The sequence below is a fragment of the Hyperoodon ampullatus genome (genome assembly GCF_949752795.1).
Source record: "Hyperoodon ampullatus genome assembly, chromosome: 9".
In the NCBI taxonomy this organism is placed as follows: domain Eukaryota; kingdom Metazoa; phylum Chordata; class Mammalia; order Artiodactyla; family Ziphiidae; genus Hyperoodon; species Hyperoodon ampullatus.
The window spans coordinates 16,031,326-16,051,827 of record NC_136922.1 but is presented as its reverse complement, the minus strand read 5'-3'; the positions used below and the strand labels follow the sequence as shown (position 1 = coordinate 16,051,827).

At 39.5% G+C, this 20,502-nt stretch overlaps 1 protein-coding gene across 20 annotated transcripts in view; it reads left to right on the top strand.

Moving 5' to 3' along the window:
* Window positions 1–15,983, top strand: part of NRCAM (neuronal cell adhesion molecule) — a gene marked incomplete at both ends in the record, with an annotated part of 88,217 nt that extends 72,234 nt beyond the window's left edge. For 18 of the 20 annotated variants that reach the window (XM_079711546.1, XM_079711544.1, XM_079711551.1 and 15 more), the window contains 3 exons: window positions 4,156–4,287; window positions 5,267–5,345; window positions 15,746–15,983. In XM_079711546.1, the coding sequence (XP_079567672.1) occupies window positions 4,156–4,287; window positions 5,267–5,345; window positions 15,746–15,983 (449 nt within the window). Of the gene's footprint in view, window positions 1–4,155; window positions 4,288–5,266; window positions 5,346–15,140; window positions 15,175–15,745 lie in introns of those variants that run through there. The other 2 variants (XM_079711549.1, XM_079711547.1) reach the window with 1 other exon arrangement.
* Window positions 15,984–20,502: the final 4,519 nt, after the last annotated feature.

The following is a 20,502-nucleotide window of genomic DNA, read 5'->3' as shown; positions in this document are numbered from 1 at the left end:
TATACCTAAAGTGACAGCTGCAGCTGGCAAGTAAGTTCAAGATGAACAGCCATCATGGGTGGGCCATTCTTGTGTGCCAGCGAAGGAGCAATAGGACAAGGCCACAACCACTTCTTGTCACCTTTGCCGTGAGAGAATAAATATCCAATAAACCCTAGTGACTTTAGTTAACATACTACCTCTAGGAGCAAATACCGTTAATCCAACTTCCTTGTTCTTCCAGTTTCCATGTCTGTCCTGTAAGGATGAACTCCAGGGCGACAGTACTGTCTTCTGCTGCTCTTGCTTTTCGCTCTTCCGGCTAGGTTTTGAGGTGTGAATGCCAGTACTTGGCGTGGAAACATACCATCCTGGCTGATTTTTTAACTCTTTGCGTGAACGAGCTCCTTCTCTCTCTGAGTTCTGCGTATTTCAGGAACCTAGACTCGACTTTCATCTGTGCTTGTTTTATGAATCTTCTTAGCGTGACACCGTCTCTGCCTTTGATAGTCTGGATTTTTAAGGTCTATTTCTTAATTTCTTTTCCTATGGCACACACTGGAAAACAAATCAAAGAAGACTAGAGGCGGTGTCCTGGTGTCATGCTTCTCACCCACACTTTTGTTAAGACCCCACCTCCTCTTCTTGCTTTCCCGCCTCCTTCCCTCAATCATTGTGTCTCTTCTCTCCTTTCACAAAAGATTTAGAGCAGATTTGCTTTTACTGGGCCCAGCAGTTGGGGTGGTGTTTTTTAGTGGATTGTGTTTTTTTTGGTCAACTGCCTCCAAACTTTGGCCAAGGTCATTGTTTTCCCTTCCTAAACATTTCTAACTATTTTAACAGGACACTTTTATACATAATGTGTTCTTCAAAAATAGCCATTTATGTCACTCTTTTTCTTCCATGTTTTTAAAAAAATTTTTAGTTTTTATTTTATATTGGAGTATAGTTGTTTAACAATGTTGTGTTAGTTTCAGGTATACAGCAAAGTGATTCAGTTATACATATATTCATTCTTTTTTAGATTCTTTTCCCATTTAGGTTATCCCAGAATATTGAGCAGAGTTCCCTGTGCTCTACAGTAGGCCCTTGTTGGTTATCTATTTTAAATATAGTAGTGGGTATATGTCAATCCCAATCTCCCAATTTATCCCTTTCCCCACCTTTCCCCTTTGGTAACCTTAATTTTGTTTTCTAAGTCTGTGAGTCTGTTGTCTTCTGTGTTTATTCTGTTATTCTAAGTACTCAAGGACATTTTCCTCAGAGACCTACTCCCACACAGCACAGGTTGAACATGAGACAGCAAGCAATGTGATGGAGAAGATTGTTGTTAAGACTAACTTCTAGGAAACAAAATCAATTTCATGCCCCTGGCTTCTTTTCTGTTTTCAGATTCTTTATATTTGTCTCTTTGTTTAATGTGTTGCTCTATGGCTTATTCAAGTAATACATGAATATAATTTTACTGTAAAAGTTTTAAATAAGGGACAATCCTCTGTCACTTTCCTACCCAATCCTACTATATTACCCACCCGTTGAAACTCAGATTCAAGAAGAGAAACCCTCACAGGCTTCATTGTGTATGTGTGTCTGTGTGTGTGTGTGTGTGATGCACAGTGGTGGCCATGACTTGGGTTTGTATATGCATCTGTAGTTAAGATGATTTTGGAATGTTCTGGGAACACGTGGAGCCTCTTATAGTCATTCTGGGCTTCAGATCCATTTTTATATGGATGGGAAATCAATAGAAGCTATTTTCACTTACATAATTTTTGTTTTATATCAACTTCTGGTGCATTTGTGTGTGTGTATGTATACATGTGTGAGCATGCATACACGTGCACCTCTTAACATACTGTGTCTGCCCAGTCTTAAATAAATGGGATAGTGACATATTTGAAACTTTTTTCTTTAGACATAGGGGCAAAAATTCAAAGTCAACTTGGATGTTCCTTTATCAGCTGTCAAGAAACGTTTCTACTTTGTGCATAGTTGCATAGCTGCAAACTGCCAGCCGGCAGTTCCATTTTGACAGTTACCATCTCTATTAAGACAGTGTCTATGCTAATACTTGAGGATCTTATTGCCGTTTGCCCTTATCAGTTGCATTCAATTAGATGAAAAACGTAAATGCAGATACTATTTATTAAAGGGCTGTAAATCATTAAGCATATTAAAAACAAGGACTCTGTAACTTCAATCAAATGCTCCATAGACTTACACCAGTTGATTTTTGGTTCAGTTTCAAAGAAAATTTACATATCAGAGACCATGTGTGAATTGACAGAACTGTGTTGCCAAAGAGTATGTACTGATGGACTTTTAAAATATTTCAAAGACAGAAAGTTCCTACAACATTTTATTCTCTGTAAAGACTTCTGCAGAGTTGATGCCTGGACATCAGTGCATTATAGCAGTAGCGCATAATGGCTGGTACCATGTTCTTTGGAGTCTGCAGTCTTGGGTGAAGCTCCAACTCTCAGGCAAGGTCTTTACCCTTTCTGAGCATGGGTTTATTCCTCATGCCTACCGCACAGGATTTTTGTGAAGACTGAATGAGATTTTGCCTTCATCACAGTGCCTAGTATAGAATAAGTTTCAAAACGCTAGCTCTCATTATCATTGTTTTCCTCTTCATCCCGATGATGGTTATGGTACATGTATGGTAGGGGAGCCCTGCCCATACTCATGTTTCAGTTGTATCTAATGATGATACAACTCAAAACCCCAATAACCAATGAGACACAAGGGGCTATTGGGGAAAGGCTACTGGCAATTTGATTTATATTCCGGAGAATGTATTTCCACTTCTCATTTTATTTCTTCAACACACATCCACATATTTTTCACATTCCTCTTCACACTTGATTTTAAGCATTTCATTTTTCTCCCTATCCTTTGGGTGGAGAAAAAAGGCAATGAGGTGCTATTTTTGCAGCATAGAGCAGAACCTGGGATAGGTGTCGCCATGCTTCTTTCTGCATCCAGCAATCACATACATCTAACCCAACCATGTTAAATGGATTCAGAAGAAATTGAATCAAAAAAGAATGATATAGGCATTCTTATGAATTAAAAAAAAGAAAACTTTTTACCTTGATTATGGTCAAAAGAGAAAAAAATCAAGACCTTTTAAAAAAAGATTCATACCAGTGTTTTCAACAAATTCTCATGGGCTTGTCTGAATAGCCATTGATGCTGCACTTTGTCCCATTTGATTGACACTTTTGAATAATACTGGAAATGCTAATTATTATGTGTTTTTCTTAGGAGATTTGCATACTATGATTGGTTGAATAAGGGGCTTCACATTATTTGACTCAGAATAGAGGAAGACTTAAAGTACATGTATACATGTGAATGAGTATTTTCTTTCTAAACTGGCCACTTATTCCAATAATGATACCACTGATCAAGATATATCTCAAAGTCTTTTGATTGGATTCTGAACGATATTGAATATTGCTTACTGATCCTTTGAGGGTAAATAGGATTTTGCAGAAATTTCCCCAGATCTTTCAGAACCAGCTCTTATAAATGAGATGAATAACAAATGAGATGAAAAACAAATCTAAGTAATATTTTGGGTGCAAGTCGAGATGTTATAGAAAATAATAAGGTTGGTTATCTTATGGGGACAGGTTTCATGTGTGGAAAGTTTCCTCTGTAAACAGAAGGTTTCCAACACATTTGGAAAAATTGCAACATCATTGCAATGATAATTTAGCCTCCCAAAGTGGTTCCTTTGAAAGAAAAATACTCAATTAGATGTATACATTCTGTTCTGTTTAAAATGGTTTTCTATTCTTATCATTGTACTTAATGTACAATTTATCCCATAAACAGTAAAACTTTTAATTGGTTTGGGACTGTGTTTCTGTTGAAAATATATAGTGAAAATAACTATGAACGCAATACTCAGCAGGATTTGTTAGCATTGAATGGTGTTAGCAGTCGGATTTCTCTATTTGAATTTTTTTAATTATTGAAGATTTTTCAGAGTTAAGTATTTATGTAACTCCTGATTGATGACTGACAGGTTCCAAGGCGGGGCCACATGTAAAATATAGAAAAGCTTATATACTATGGCATTTTTTTTTTTTACTACAAGTGACTACAACAGTTGTCTCCTCCCCCTTAACCCATTCACACTGACACCATTGATTTGTTTTCCAGCGATGGCAAGCCGGCAGGTGGATATAGCGACTCAGGGCTGGTTCATTGGTCTAATGTGTGCTGTTGCTCTCCTGATCTTAATTTTGCTGATCGTTTGCTTCATCAGAAGAAACAAAGGTGGTAAATATCCAGGTAAGAAAGAAAGATTGAAATTGCCATATAATGCTGCATGATGATCCATTAAACTAAAAAGAAATCATGAGAGTAATCACAGAGATTGCAATAAGTGTATCCTCCCAGAGCCATACATTTGGACTTTCTGTTCAAACAGTTTTTGATCCCTTTGTATGTAATGGAAGACTCAACATTGCCAAGGATCAGAAGACACCTGGGAGAGCAGATGAATCAGTCCTCTGAAGGTGTTAGTGGCTCTGCTTCCTTAGGCTTTACATGAGTCATAGGTGCTGAAATAGCACCTAAAACCAACAGGCAGAGGGAGAAGGTACCTGAAGTTTTCCAGAGGAGGTGATGCATGAACTGGATCTTGATATCATGATGTGTACTGTTGCTTTCCCTATATGGTTAATGTTCTGTTCAATTTAGTGGATCCAGTGAATTTCTATTTTCTTTACCTGGCCATTTCCCCTCCAGTGGCAGAGAAAAAATCTGCAAAAAATTAGATTTACAAAAACAATTTGTAACCATGAATATAGTTAATAGATAGATTGGTAAAATAGAGGGAAATCTTAGAAGCTTCAGACTTATTCCTTTAGCAGGTGAGTAAGAGACTTGTGCCAAAATGCTTTTTATATGAAGTCAACTTTGTATGTTAATTAGATGTTCATTCTAAGAATTTACCTCCAAGAGACTAGGACATCAAAATTTATGCATAGGGGGTTCCCTGGTTGCCTAGTGGTTAGGATTCCGGGCTCTCAGTGCTGTGGCCTGGGTTCAATCCCTGGTCAGGGAACTAAGATCTGCAAGCCACATGGCAAGTAAATAAATAAATAAATAAATAAATAAATAGCCACATGATACATCTGGTTGTATAACTCTATGGTGTATAGAATTATTTCCCACTGCTGTATATCTCTTAGAGTGCACTCCTAAAAACGTTAAATAAGGAAACACAGGATCAATAGATAATAATGTCATTTTGGAATTTTTTTAGTTAAAGAAAAGGAAGATGCCCATGCGGATCCTGAAATCCAACCTATGAAGGAAGATGACGGCACTTTTGGAGAATACAGGTGAGCCCCTGCTTCTCAGCCACCCTTCATCCTGCCTGCCCTGAACAGACACCACACTCAGTCTCCCTAGAATGGGATTCAGCCAGGAATGCACTCTGCCTGGGATTTCCTATTTATCTCAAAAATTAGTTTAGAAACACTTGCGTGTCTAAATGTTTACACACCCCGCACACTTAAAATAATCTCACTTTCATTAAAAAATAAATTTCCATCTTAGTGGTAGGTTTGGAGATGGAATATCTTCCACTCTGTCCTATTTTCCAGAGACCCTTGCTGTAATTGATCAACATAGAAAAGCTGGTGTGTGATAATAAGAGTTAAAACAACAATAAAGACCCTACAAACCTGCATTGTAAAGCAAACTATCCCTGTCATTCTCTAAGCAGTGCTTTTGTAAAATTTATGGTACTCTTTTTCATCTTGGATTTGAAGCCTTTTTTCCAAAACAGGTACCTGTACCCCCTCCTATTAATCATGAAATGATGACCAGGCTGTTTTAGAAGCCGTTAATTATTAAGAAATATCACAGCCCTGGAGACAGTGTATTAACTCACAGCGTTTTGCTAAAACATTCTTGGCTTGGCTCTGTCTTTAAGGACAAATTTAATGTAACCTATGTGCTAAATACTTTAAAAAAAAAAAAAGGAAGAAAGAAACTGTTTAAACAAAGATATTCTTCCCTAGGGGGTATAGGTCTTTTTAAAGAGAGATAAGTGGTTATTTTAGATATGTTCAAAAACAACAAAAGATATATTTATTCATTTAAAAGATTGGGATTTTGGTGTTCCAAAAGAATACATCTATTAATCAATTGCCTTTGCATAGTGTTCTGTCTTTCTGTAAGCCTCTTATATAAAGTATAATCTTTTAAATATGTGCTGAACCGGTACTGAGGCTTTTTTTCATATCCATTATTCAGTGGTCAACTTGTAAAATAAACCCTAATGATACTCATTATATCCAAAGAAATAAATAATCAAAACAAGAGCAGAAATGAATGAAATTGATGACAGATGCAAGAGTTTATTAATAATGTTAGCTGCTGGTACTTTGAAAAGATCATAAAAATTTTTTGCCGGAAGAAAAGGCTTTTAGGTGAAAAAAATATGTCACTATTGTGATTGCCAGATGACATTTACAAATAAGATATGTGTCTTAATTTTCACCTGTCTCTAGAGCTCATTTTTGGTGTTTCCATGTCAGTATCACAAGGGGCAAAATAATGCCAAGGATAAGAAATATGAGAACTGATTGAGAAAAACTGTATTTTTTTTACAAAATTAGATTCACGCCAGTCTCCACGCAGATACAACTGTTTTTCCTGTGTATCTCGGCACCTCAGCTTTCAGTCTCATCCCCTTTTCAGAGGAGATGACTGTGATTTTTAAAACTCTTCAGAATTCTGTATCTTAGGATACAGAAAAACATCTAGTGAGAGTTGTCTTGATGTCAGATGTTGACTCTGAGACTGAAAGGGTATGAAAACCTCACTCAGCATCCCCACCTGTCCACCCACAAGGTTTTATAACACGTTAAAGCAGCCTGCAGATGGCCACAGCCTAGGGTTGCCAGGCCTTAGGTTGGGTGAGTTGATTTCATTCACTCTTCTACACATTTCTCCTGTAAAGCAGGGAAGCTCATAATTACTAAATAACTTGTTATTTTTAGTGTTCCTCTGACTAGAATTCTACCCAGGATATGCACACCACTCCCTCATTTGTAGTGCTAAAGCTGGATCTTTAATATAACCTGACAATATCATGTATTTGCATGAACTGAAAACAAACCATTGCACTCCATCCATTCTTCATATGGTGATGGGTTTCTCTTCTACATTATCATGCCCAAATGAATCTGGCAATGTACTGCTTACTCCATGCGTCTCAAATGTCAGCTTGCTCTTAGAGTGATGTGAAACCATGATCTGATGTGATATGACTTTCTCAGGGTCCCTCTGCTGCCTATTCCATTAAAACGTGATTGAAATTGAAGTTGAATGTGAACTCATCTGGAATCAAGAGACTTAGTTTTACTGTCAACTCAGCCACTACCCTTGATTTCTTTAGATATGGCATTTAATCTGTCTCATTTTTTTCATCTATAAAACGGTAGAGTTGTTGAAGTACGAGATGATCTCCAAAGAGTTCTAGTTCTATGATTTCTGTGCACCTTTGCAAACTATCTGCTAATGAGTTTTAATGTGATTTGGGGTTTCAGAGCAGTACACAGCAAATATTTTGTTACTGGCCTCATTATTACTGTGTTTACATTTATTTGGTCATATTTATTTGTCTTGGTGTTAATTCATATGTGATATGTTTGTGAAGCATTTTCAAATGGCTGTCTTTAGCTTATGCCTTGAGTTTCTCAGAAGAGGAAGATTTTTCCTTGGGCTTATTGAGTACACACACATTGGTTCGTGTGTGAAGAAAAAAAAAACATGTAATTCCATTGATCTGGGAGTTGCCAAAGGAAATAAGGTTCTGACAGCTGTCTTAAACCTGAAACACAACTCAGTGACTTTTTTTCACTGAAGCTGAAAATTCACAAGGACAATGTCACAAGTGAAATCACTTCTGAAAACACCCAGCCACCCTTTACTACAGAGGTGGCTTTGTCCTGTGACTTCCTGACATGACCTCAGAATTTTTTCCCTTTGGTTTCTTTTCTACTGAAAAAAACTAAAAGACCTTTCATTTCATAGATGTCATAATGAGTGAAAATGGTTCCAACTGTTTATTACAGAATTTTTTAAATAATACATTTAAATGTCATTCTTCTCCCTCAATCACAAGTCCCTTCTCTGCTTTGCACCTTCTAGAAATTTTGAGTTCTGTATTATTTATTGATTCTTATTCTTTTTTATTCTGAAAATAAATTAATATGCTGATCACACACAGACACACAAAATCAGGGCTATTGCCTAAATGTAAATGAATTCTGTTGATGATTTGCTCGTTCTCAGGCTTGAAGATGAAACCATTTCTACATGGTTGGCTCTGAGCCAGCAGGTATTTCATAGTGCAAAGAGGGATGGAACTTCAGTGGCCAAATTTGATGTTTTTTTTCATGTGCTCTAATCTTGTACCCTCACTCCAACACCCACCCCCAAGCAGTCACCCTCTGGTGGAAGCCTGCAGCTTTCTTTGTTTGTTTCTTTAATTATACAGACAGTAGGATCTGCACCCTTACTAGCATATAGAAAAATCAGAGAAACAATGCAACCAACTGTGTAAGTATTTTTTTATTCTTCAGATCCATTCCTTTAAAACCCAGAATGAACATAGGTCATAAGCCATATGACTGTGGTACTTGAATTCATACCATAAATGGAGGCTCTTGGCATGGGAAGCTTGTCACATGAACTTGACCCTGCTGCAAGCATGTTAACCCGTGCTCGTAAGGCTTGGATGATGTGAAGATGTGTTGCATACTTCAGATTTATTCTGCTCACAGACATAAACTGATATGTGAGCAGTATAAATAATGACAGACTTTTACAGGGAGTGTTTGGGTCGTGAATGTCAAAAAAAACCCTGCAGTATGGTTTGGCCATGGTAAGATGGTGACTACAGGAAAATCAGACCCAACGATCACAGATGTATCCATCGTTGCCGCATTTTACTCAGCAGAATTTCAATGGATACCTTCTGTGTGCACACTCCTGAACGAAATGCTGCTGAGAAAAAGTGAACTCCCTAAAATTCATTCTTTAGGGTAAGGGAAAGAGTATGTTCCGATGCTTTGTCTCACATCATAAAATTGATGAAGGGCTTCCCTGGTGGCGCAGCGGTTGAGGGTCCGCCTGCTGATGCAGGGGACACAGGTTCGCGCCCCGGTCCAGGAAGATCCCACATGCCGCGGAGCGGCTGGGCCCGTGAGCCATGGCCGCTGAGCCTGCGTGTCCAGAGCCTGTGCTCTGCAACGGGAGAGGCCACAACAGTGAGAGGCCCACGTACCGAAAAAAAAAAAAAATTGATGAAGAAGAAATGAAAAACATGTTAAAGTTAGAATTTTGAAGGATTTCCAAAATGCCCACTGTCTCTTTTATTGTTATTTTACAATGGATTCATTCAACCAGTATTTATTGAGTGCCTACTGTATGCTAGGCTATGGGGATATTAAAACCAATAGAATGCTATCTCACTAGTTTATAGTCTAGTGAGGGATGCAGTGAAGTAAAAGAACAATCTGAGCATAGTGTGAAGAGTGCTATGAAAGGGAAGGGATACTGCTGAGGCACCAAGGGGGCAGGTGCAGGAAGCCAAAGCCAAGTGCATGGCCTTGAAGGAGGTGGTACAAGAAATCTTCCCAGAGGGAGTAATGCAGGAGCTGAGTTTTGAACATTCCTTTCATGGCACAACTTATAGCAATGAATAAAGATAATCATGGATGTAAGTATCAAAAAATATATATTTTATGGCTGTATATACTATTTTATGACTGTTTTATTACTTATTTTGAAATTTGTTCAATCTTTGACATTCTAGGCTAAGAACATCTGACACCTGTCCTTAAAAAATTCTTATAAAAATGTGGATTAATTTTTTTAAGCTTTGAATACTGTATAGCTAAATAGGGATGTGACTATTCAATCATATTCTGTAACTTCTAAATTCCTCTCATTTGGGAAACTATCCTTTCACACTTAAACTTGACCAAGCAACTTCCCTTGGCACAATGTCAAAAATAGTTGACTTACTCTTTCATTTGAAAATTCATCTTTGAGTTGAAAAGAGGCAAGTACTCATCCAGAGCTTCAGCAGAGACTTGTCACTGCTCATCACATCTGGAAAGTTCTAAGTGTGTGTGTTATACAAGGGATTTCTTAGAAAAAATATCTCTCTGAGGTGGGGTCTGGAGTGGAGAGAAGAGGTGTGATGGCAGGTGGTGATTTGTTAGGTACAAATCACGTGCCAGGCACTGTGCTGGTGCCTCGTACATTTTTCTCATTTAACCAGATTGTAATTCCTGAAGTAGGACATTATATCACACCACTTTCTAAAAAGTCTTAAAAATATCTTGAGATGCCTTTGAACAGCTTTTCCTGGAAAGACTCTGTTTGTGGGTAGAGCATCCCTTTTCTTTACTTCTCTTCTTTCAAGCACAGCCCATGTTGCTGTAGATTCTCATCCACTATGGCCATTAAGCTGGAAAGGATGTTTCCAGGGAGCCCCTTCCCTGGCCATTATTCATGACTGGTGTGATTGTGTGTATAAAAATCCAAATGAATCTGCAGGAAAATATTAGAATTCATAAGAGAGTTTAGTAATGTTGCCTGACACAAAATTAACATAAAAGTCAATTATATTTCTTTGTACCAGCAAATGATTGGAAAATGATTCCAGTTATGATGACATGAAAATTTGATGTAGGAATAAAGCCAAAAAAAGATCTCCCTGTATTCTATTCCACTGATCAATTTGTCTACCTCTGCCCCAAAACTACACTGTCTTAATACAGTAGCTTTGAGTGAGTCTTGATAGCTGGTAGGTCAAGTCCTCCAACTTTGTGATTCTTCCTACAGAAGTTTTTAGATATTCTTGGCCCTTTTCACATACATATACATCTTAGAATCATGGGGCTTCCCTGGCGGCGCAGTGGTTGAGAGTCCACCTGCCAATGCAGGGGACGTGGGTTCGTGACCCGGTCTGGGAAGATCCCACGTGCCGCGGAGCGGCTAGGCCGATGAGCCATGGCCACTGAGCCTGCACGTCCAGAGCCTGTGCTCCGCAAAGGGAGAGGCCACAACAGGGAGAGGCCCGCATACTGCAAAGAAAGAAAGAAAAAAAAAACTGTGTTTTTATTGGAAATAAATTGAATCTAAAGAGCATTATAAAGAAAGTTAACATATTTACCATGGATCTTCCTGTCCATAGTTATGGTATATCCCTCCATTTTATTTACCTCTTGTTTAATAGCTCTGAACACGAGTTTCATTTTCATGGGGGTCTTACACATATTTTTGTTCGATTTGTTCTTATCTACTTCATATTTTTACGGTAGCCAAAATGGAATTATTTTTAAAATTTCATTTTCCAATTGTTTGCAAGTACTTAAATAAAATTTACTTTTATGCTAATGTGGTATTAAGCAATATTACTAAACTCTCTTTTTATTCTGATGTTTGGCTGTAGGTTCTTTTGGATTTTTTACATACATAATCATATCATTTATGAATAATGACAGTTCTTTTCTTCTTAATATACGTGTTCTATTTCTTTTCCTTATCATATTGCTTAGTACTTCCAATGCAGTTTGTTTGTTTGTTTTTGGGTGGCTGCATTGGGTCTTCATTGCTGCACGTGAGCTTGCTCTAGTTGCAGCGAGCGGGGGCTACTCTTCGTTGCAGTGTGCGGGCTTCTCATTGCGGTGGCTTCTCTTATTGTGGGGCACAGGCTTTAGGCATGTGGGCTTCAGTAGTTGCAGCACACGGGCTCAGTAGTTGTGGCTTGTGGGCTCTAGAACACAGGCTCAATAGTTGTGGCACACTGGCTTAGTTGCTCCACGGCATGTGGGATCTTCCTGGACCAGGGCTTGAACCCATGTCCCCTGCATTGGCAGGCAGATTCTTAACCACTGCACCACCAGGGAAGTCCCTCCAATGCAGTTTTGATTAGAAGTCCTAATTATTATTTCTGATGTCAAACAGAAAACTTTCAACATTCACCATCAAGGATGATATTAACTCGGTTTCTTATAGACACACTTAATCAGATTAATGAAGATACTTCTGTTCCCAGTGTATGAAAGTTTTTTTGTGAATGTGTGTTGGATTTTACCATATACCTTTTTTCTAAATCTACTGAGATGATCATAAAATATTTTTCTTTTCTTCTGCTAAAATGGTGAATTACATGAATTGGTGTTTAAATGCTAAAACAAGCTTGCATTCCTGGAATGCAACCCAACCTGGTCATGATATATTATCTTTTTAGCAGATTGCTAAATTCTATTTGCTCGTGATTTCTTTGGGATTTTTTCATCATTTGTGTTCATAAATGAGATGAGCGTGTAATTATACTTTCTCAGAGTGTTCTTGTTGGTTTTAGATATCAGTGTTATACTAGACTCACAAAATGATTAAAGGAGTGGTTCCTCTGATGTGTCAAACTTGAACATGTCCAAAACTGAACCACTGATCTTCCAGCCAAAACATGCTGCACTCCTGAGTAAGGGTAATTCCATCCTTCCTGCTACTCAAACCAAAAATGTTGGTGTTGTCTTTTTCTCTGTTATTCCGTATCCAATCCCTCAGAAAATCCTGTTGATGCCACCTTCAAAATATGTCTATAATGACCACTTTTTACCACTCCCAGTGTCCCACTCTGGCCCAAGTCATAGCCGTCTCACTCCTGGATTATTGCTGTAATTCCCCTAGCCCCCTAGAGCAGGGGTTGGCAAACTTTTTCTGTAAAAGGCCCAATAATAAGTACTTTCGACTTTACAGGCCACACAGTTTCTGTTGCAACTCTACAATTCTGCTGCAGTGCAGAAGCAGCCAGAGACAATACATAATAAATGGGCATGGCCCAATTTTGCCGTAGTTTGCCAACTCCTCCCTCTAGGGTAGGCTATTCGTAACACTGATGACAGTAATCCTTTTTTTTTCCTATAAATTTATTTATTTTATTTATTTATTTTTGGCTGCATTATGTCTTCGTTGCTGTGCATGGGCTCTCTCTCGTTGCGGTAAGCGGGGGCTACTCTTCGTTGCGGTTCGTGGGCTTCTCATTGTGGTGGCTTCTCTTTTTGTGGAGCACGGGCTCTAGGCATGCGGACTTCAGTAGTTGTGGCACGCAGGCTCAGTAGTTGTGGCACATGGGCTCTAGAGTGCAGGCTCAGTAGTTGTGGCGCATGGGCTTAGTTGCTCCGTGGCATGTGGGATCCTCCGGGACCAGGGCTCAAACCCGTGTCCCCTGCATTGGCAGGCGGATTCTTAACCACTGCGCCACCAGGGAAGCTCGACAGTAATCCTTTTAAAATGTAAATCAGATCATGTCACTCATCCATTGAAAACTCTCCAGTGACTTCCCATCTCACTCAGAGTTAAAGACAGAATCCTTACAATGTCCTACAAGCCTCTGATCTAGCTCTATTACCTCTTTTACTTTAGTCTCTCTCTCTCTCTCCCTCCCTCTCCCCCATTCCGCCCCCCACCTCCCTCTGAGCTCCTTTGCCATTCCTAGAACAGGCTTGCCCCACCTCAGGGCATTTGCACTGCTGTTACTCTTGTCATAATGGCTCTCCCTCCAGCTATCCACCTGGCTAACTCAACCCTTTTAAGTCTTTGATCAGATGTCACTTCTTAACAGGGCCTTTTTTGGACATCCTATTTGAATGTCAATCTTCCATCCCCTCCCCTGACACCTTCCATCCTCTTTACTCAGCTCTATATTTTCCATAGCACTAATCACCTTCTGACACACTCTATAACTAATTTTTAAAATATGTTGATTGTCTATATTTTCCCCTACTAGAAGTAAGCTCAGTGAAGTCAGGGCTTTAGTCTATTTTGTTTGCTGCTCTATCCCAAACGACTAGAACATTATGTCTTAGAGTAGGCACTCAGTAAACATTTATTAGATGTGTGATGGATGGATGGATGGATGGATGAATCAAAGAAATGCCATAGACTAGAATTTCCTGGAGTGTACACCTTGGAACACTAGTTCTACAAAGCAGAATAATACTAATAGTTGGAATCCAGGTGACAAAATTCTGCTCACTATTGAACTCCTCAGTAGAATTAAGTGTCTCACCAAGTCATGGGCAGTATTTCACAGGAAGTATTCGAGCACAGCCTAGAAGCTAATGATTAAATTCCAAAAATGTGCAAGTTATTCTTACAGTGGGTTGGAGACTGGGTGCTATGTTCCCTACAGTGCCCCAAACACAGGCCACCCCAAGACTCTGTGATACCTCCCCAGCTGTTTATTAAAACGATAATATCATTTATTTAATTTGTGACAAGCCCTTGTGGATTGCTAAAACAGGTAATTTTCAATAGCGGATGCCAATGTCATGTGAAGCCAGTATTTGTTTCCAGTCTTGAAATTTTCTCCTTGGTGAAAAACTGGAGACCCTAGTAGAAATTATTGGCCAAAGAACCAGAAGGTTTGTGCATCATGAAATATTTGTATCTTGGCTGAAAAAAAAAAAAAAAAGAGTTACTCTTCAAAGAAGAGGGAGCAGTTAAATCCTAACACAATTTCCTAGGTGAGATACTGCAGCTCATGGGACCTGTCTTTTACATGAAATCTTTTTATTTTTTACTAATGTTGTTTATGTTTTTCATTTTTGCCTTTGATTTTTGTTCTTTGAAAGAATACAAAAGATGTCATTGCCTTTTTTTCCTTTTTTTAAAAAAAACCAAATGTAACTTGTTAGGGACTAAGTCAGTATGCATACCTAGTTACTTGACCATGTGAGTGAATGTCCTTAAACGTAGTGATTACTCTGCTACTTCCAGATATTGTGCTTAGGGGTTCAAAAGAGACATAAGCAAATATAGAGAGAGTCCTACACATTTTTATAAAATTACACTCCTCAGATTCCACACTGCAGAGAAGGGATTATTAGTAAGGTAAAAGTGAGGGCAGGAAATCTTTGCTTTTGCATTTGCACTCACACTCCTCAGAATATATTGACATGCCATTAATAGTACAAATGTAGTGCTCCGAAGTTAAAGTATGTCTCTTTCCAAATTAATAAATCTTTACCCATTAACTAAAATTCTTACAGAAAAAAAAATACTGTATACGATCAGTATAAGGATTTTGCTTTTCTTCTTAGGCTATTTTCATTTGTTTCTTCTGCATCCTTTTAATGGAATGTGTAGGTCTCTTGAAAGGTAAGGTTCAAGTTTACAAGTCTGGCCTGCACTCAGTAACAAAAAGATTTGAGATGCAGGATTTTGCTTCTTGCTCAGAAAAACAAAAATCCATATTTCACACTTAACCAAAATCATTCTCCATTCATATCCAAGGAATCAGATATTATGCAGTTTAACATACTAACTTCTCAACTTGTCATAAGCTTTTACCCCCTTTCTAATTCTATTAAAGTAGTGATGATTTTCAGCTTTTCTCAGTTCTTCCTTTTGTAATGCTTGTGACGATCTCTGAATTGCTTCCAAATCAGTAGCCAGAATCTGTCATTGATATTGACATGCACCCTACAAAGCCATCCACCTACCGAAGACTTCATGATTAAACCATTTCTGCACTTGCCTTTCATTCCAACCATGTCCCGGTCTTTGGAAGCCACCTGACGATTAGATTGGGCTAGAGAAGCTCAGGGCTCCAAATGCTTTCTCATAATCTGCATGCATGATCTTTGGGAACCAAGCCTTTTACCTAAACACCAGTCTTGACGAAAATGTTTTCTCTTTTTTCCAGTGATGCAGAAGACCACAAGCCTTTAAAAAAAGGCAGTCGAACACCTTCAGACAGGACTGTGAAAAAGGAAGATAGTGATGACAGCCTAGTTGACTATGGAGAGGGGGTGAATGGCCAGTTCAATGAGGACGGCTCCTTTATTGGACAGTACAGTGGGAAGAAAGAGAAAGAACCAGCTGAAGGAAACGAAAGCTCAGAGGCACCGTCTCCCGTCAACGCCATGAATTCCTTTGTTTAATCTGTGAGCTCTTTGCCAATATCCCACTTTTCTCGAATGTTTATCTTAAGTATTTGTCTGTCCGCCTTCTCATACTCTGAACATTGAGGCAGAAAGTCTGTGTTCTGCTGTGTGTTCATATGATGAGAACCATCAAAGCAAGAGCCTAACTCAGTCAAATGATATCTTAATGTGAACTGCAGTGCAAAGTGCATACTTTTTCATTCAACATAGGTTATCTTGATTTCCTAAGAACTGATAAAAAAATAACACAGTGTCATCAACAGATCATGTTCTTCCCTCTTCGGGATACATTCACTAGGATGCATGAAAAATGCTACACCTTTAAAGAATATACCTGTGTATGTTATCAGACACGGGTTGGTACTTTGTTTATACTCTCCTCCGCTGAACCCCTAAATATGAATTCCGTTTTCATTGTCAAGAGTGTGACTGTAGTATTCTCTAGAACTTCAGTGTCTTTGTGGACATTGTCGTGAAATTGGTGACTCTATGTCTAGCTGTCGTTAGTCTTTTTGGGAGACTGTTAGGCACAGTGTGTACAGTCTCTACTTGCTAAATGCGTTAATTACGACAGGTGCATTTGCTGATGCTTATGAGACTCTCTTACCTGCTCTTTGATCCTATCACTCCACAGACTTCTTAATCGTCCAGGTGTTACAGCGGTACAGTGTTCTACCTTTTACATCCTCTCTCCTTTCAGTGCTTTTTAGGCATAAGCAATGCGTATTGCAATGCATCTTGGCATTTGTGGCAGACCGAGAGAATACCAAACAGATCACTCCAATTCAGTGTCAAAAATTATTCCAGAAAGCACAGGGCAAGACACATGCAGTGCCTTCAGACGATAAGCATTCCACAATGTACCGCCTTCTGTATCATTCGGTACAGTCGACTCGGAGTCCTAGATTACTATCATTGTCTAAAAGTAACTTTGAAAAAGCATAGTTCATGAAAACTGCAATGCTGAAAAAAAAAAAGAACTGTGAAAATAAAATTAGGAAGATAGTTTATTTTAAGGAGCATGATTTCCCCCATAGGTATAAAAAGAAAAGCTTTATCACCAACTGGAGCAAGTGATGATTTTGTGGTCTTTTATGGGTCCTATTAATACAAGTCACATTCAGTAAGAAAGATGTCAACTTGGTAGGTAGAAAATTTTTAAAAAAACAAGTTATCCCAAAACTAACAGGATACAACAGCACACCAACAGGAATATATTTTCCTCTAAGTCTTCATGTATGTGGCAGCTTTTGAAACTCTGCAGCATTAAACAATGTGTATACAAATTGCATGGATGCCTTGCAGAATCTAAGAAATCTGACAAGTGCTAACAAGGCCAACAGTCAAAGGGATTACATCTCCAGTTTCAAAAAGAAGCATATATATTCTATCATATTCATAAATAATATCTATCAAATGGTTTCCTTCCAAATACGAAATTCTATAACAACCTATGGTTGAAGGAATGCTCAGTTTCATTTGCCAATAAATTGGTTTCTCATAACTTGCATCAAGTTTAATTTTAAGTAAAGCTTTTTATATGTAGATATTTTGTTGAATCTGTAAATACACTTAAAGTGTAGATGCTATATGCTTATAGGTGTTACGTACAATTAAACAGGCCAACGATGTTTATGTTGTACTGTATAAGATGTTAGCTAATTAATTAACACAGTGCATGGGATTGGAAAGCAGTTACTTAAATGCCTTTTGGGTTTTTATTTTCCCTTTTTGCTGTGAAACTGAAAGAGTGAACTATTTTCCATATTGACAGCAGGTTTCTAGAAGAAATCTTCAGAGCTTTGCCTAAGCACAGTTTGAAGTAATCCCAGGTAAAGATGGCCCTACCTAGTTTCATATCTCCAATACTCACTTTTCACAGATCAACCTTTCTAGTGGAAATCGAGAAAGACAAAACAGGCTGCCTTGGCATCCGAGAGCACAAAGATAAGTTACTTAAAATTTGCCAGTGTGTACGGGGACAAGAAAAGTACAGTTTTTCCTCTTCCATAATGGTAGATGCTAAATTTGTGCATGAAGGGGTCATTTCTGTACTTGTGCAACAGAGTTTGTATTAAAAATTAAATGTGGGCTTCCCTGGTGGCGCGGTGGTTGAGAGTCCGCCTGCCGATGCAGGGGACACGGGTTCGTGCCCTGGTCCGGGAAGATCCCACATGCTGTGGAGCGGCTGGGCCCGTGAGCCATAGCTGCTGAGCCTGCACGTCCCGAGCCTGTGCTCCGCAACGGGAGAGGCCACAGCAGTGAGAGGCCCGCGTACCACAGAAAAAAAAAAAAAAAAAAAAAAAAAAAAAAAAAAAAAAATTAAATGTGGTTTTAAAAGTCCCTCTCTCTCTTGTAATATATCATGTTCCTAGTGGAGTATGAATGTCCAAGTAATGGGATATGTAACGGTACAGGCAGATGTGACTGGATTTCCGTCAAAAAAGTGACTATTAGGGCTTCCCTGGTGGCGCAGTGGTTGAGAGTCTGCCTGCCGATGCAGGGGACACGGGTTCGTGCCCCGGTCCGGGAAGATCCCACATGCCGCAGAGCGGCTGGGCCCGTGAGCCTGCGCCTCTGGAGCCTGTGCTCCGCAACGGGAGAGGCCACAACAGTGAGAGGCCCGCTTACCGCAAAAAAAAAAAAAAAAAAGTGACTATTAAACAGTCGTGATCTCTTTGTGATTTTTAACTTCTTCAAACCTAGATTTCCTAATGTTTTATTTTATTTTATTTTTTTATTGGCCATGCTGCGCGGCTTGCGGAATCTTAGTTCCCCGACCAGGGATTGGGATCTTAGTTCCCCGACCAGGGATCGAACCCGGACCCCTGGCAGTGGAAGTGCAGAGTCCTAACCACTGGACCGCCAGGGGAGTCCCTCCTAATGTTTTAAAATAGCGCAAATTTTGATTTTTGCTTTTAAAAGGCAGAGGAAATTAAATGCAAAACTGGACGCAATATAAAAGAGAGCTAATAAAAGAAGGGCATATCAAACATTGTAATGCAAAGGCGAAGTAGATATTACCAGCCTTTGGAGAAACAGTCTGAGAAGTCAGGTGCTGCTTCCTTTCCTGAAGCCTGACCTCTGCAGGCCTGTTCCCTGGTGCCTTTGGGCACCCTCTCCTCTGCCCTCCTGGACCTCCACTGTCCCCGGCCACGGCAACTGGATTCCTTAACCTCTCCTGCTTGATGACACAGTTTGGGCGTTGACAAGTATCACTCCCGGGTGTGTCATCCACCCACTTCTCAACAGCCCAGTTCTTCTCGTGTCTCACACCTGTCCAGTTCTGCAAACAGCCGAGACCTGGCTTGTTCCTCCGTTCCTCCACCTGCCCTTGGTCCCCTGGTCCCAGCTTTCCATCCACAAGACCTTCTGCTGGCACAGAGCTCCCTCTCACTATACAGTTACTTGGATAACAACATGATATATACATCAACGTAAGATGCTAATAGACCCTACATAGACCTTGTTATTAGTCTTTTTACTGTGGAGAGCATTCACTTCTGAGCAGCAAGTCAGGGTCTCCAGTCTACACCGTGGGCCAGATTCACAATCTACATCCTCAGGCCACGTCATCAGTCACAGCTCTGTTTAGCAAAGGGGGCTGGCCAGTTGTAAAGCCTGACTACTAAAAGCATTGGTCCGTTGATGCCTTCTTGTTCAGATGATTTATAATGGCCCTGGTTTCCTTTTTTTTTTTTTTCATAAATTTCAAATTTTATTGAGGACCTACGATGTGAAAATTCTCCAAAAAATGTAATTGATATTTCTGTATTTTAAAGCGTAATGATTAATTCTACTTTCATAATTTAAGTAATTTTAGCAAACTTTTTTTATCATTCAGTTCCTTAAGATCTGTATTTATAAAGTTGACTTTGCAGGGTGAAGAAGAAATCAGACAATTGATATAACCCAGTGTAACCTCGTTTACTTTTAATGTCTGATAAAATAATTGGAAGTAGCTCGTGGAAGCAAAGGAAGAAATGCAGAGAACTGAGAAGTCTCACCTGAACTGAGCAAATCTCTCCTGCTCATGAGATTTTTCTACACATTACCACCAGAGGGCTCCCATAGTTTATTCAATGCAGAAGAAACTGCAGGAAAACAAAGCCTCTGGAGAAACAAGGCCAACCACCTTTGATAGTCAGACTGGGTCTGATCATGCAGAAAATGATTGCCTGCTGTCACCGGGGGAAATGCAGTTAGCAGCTTCCTCTGACGAGTTCACGACCTCCGGGGGTACGGCTGTGTCACCTTGAGCCTTGTTCATCTCCTCCCTCGTATTGATTGTGGCTGGGTGGCTGACAGCCCATCAGCAGGGGCAGAAAGAGGAGTAGTGGGCCTCCTGGCTCCCCCTAGATACCCCCTCACCTGCCAGGTGGTGGGGCTGACGGAGGGGCAGGTCCCGAAAGTGGTCCCTTCCGATCGTGCCATCTTGTCTGCCACCAGTGGGTGATGTCCTGTGGTTTGGTTAGCACAAGAAGCACAGTTTAAGCACAGACAGCTTTTCTTTTTC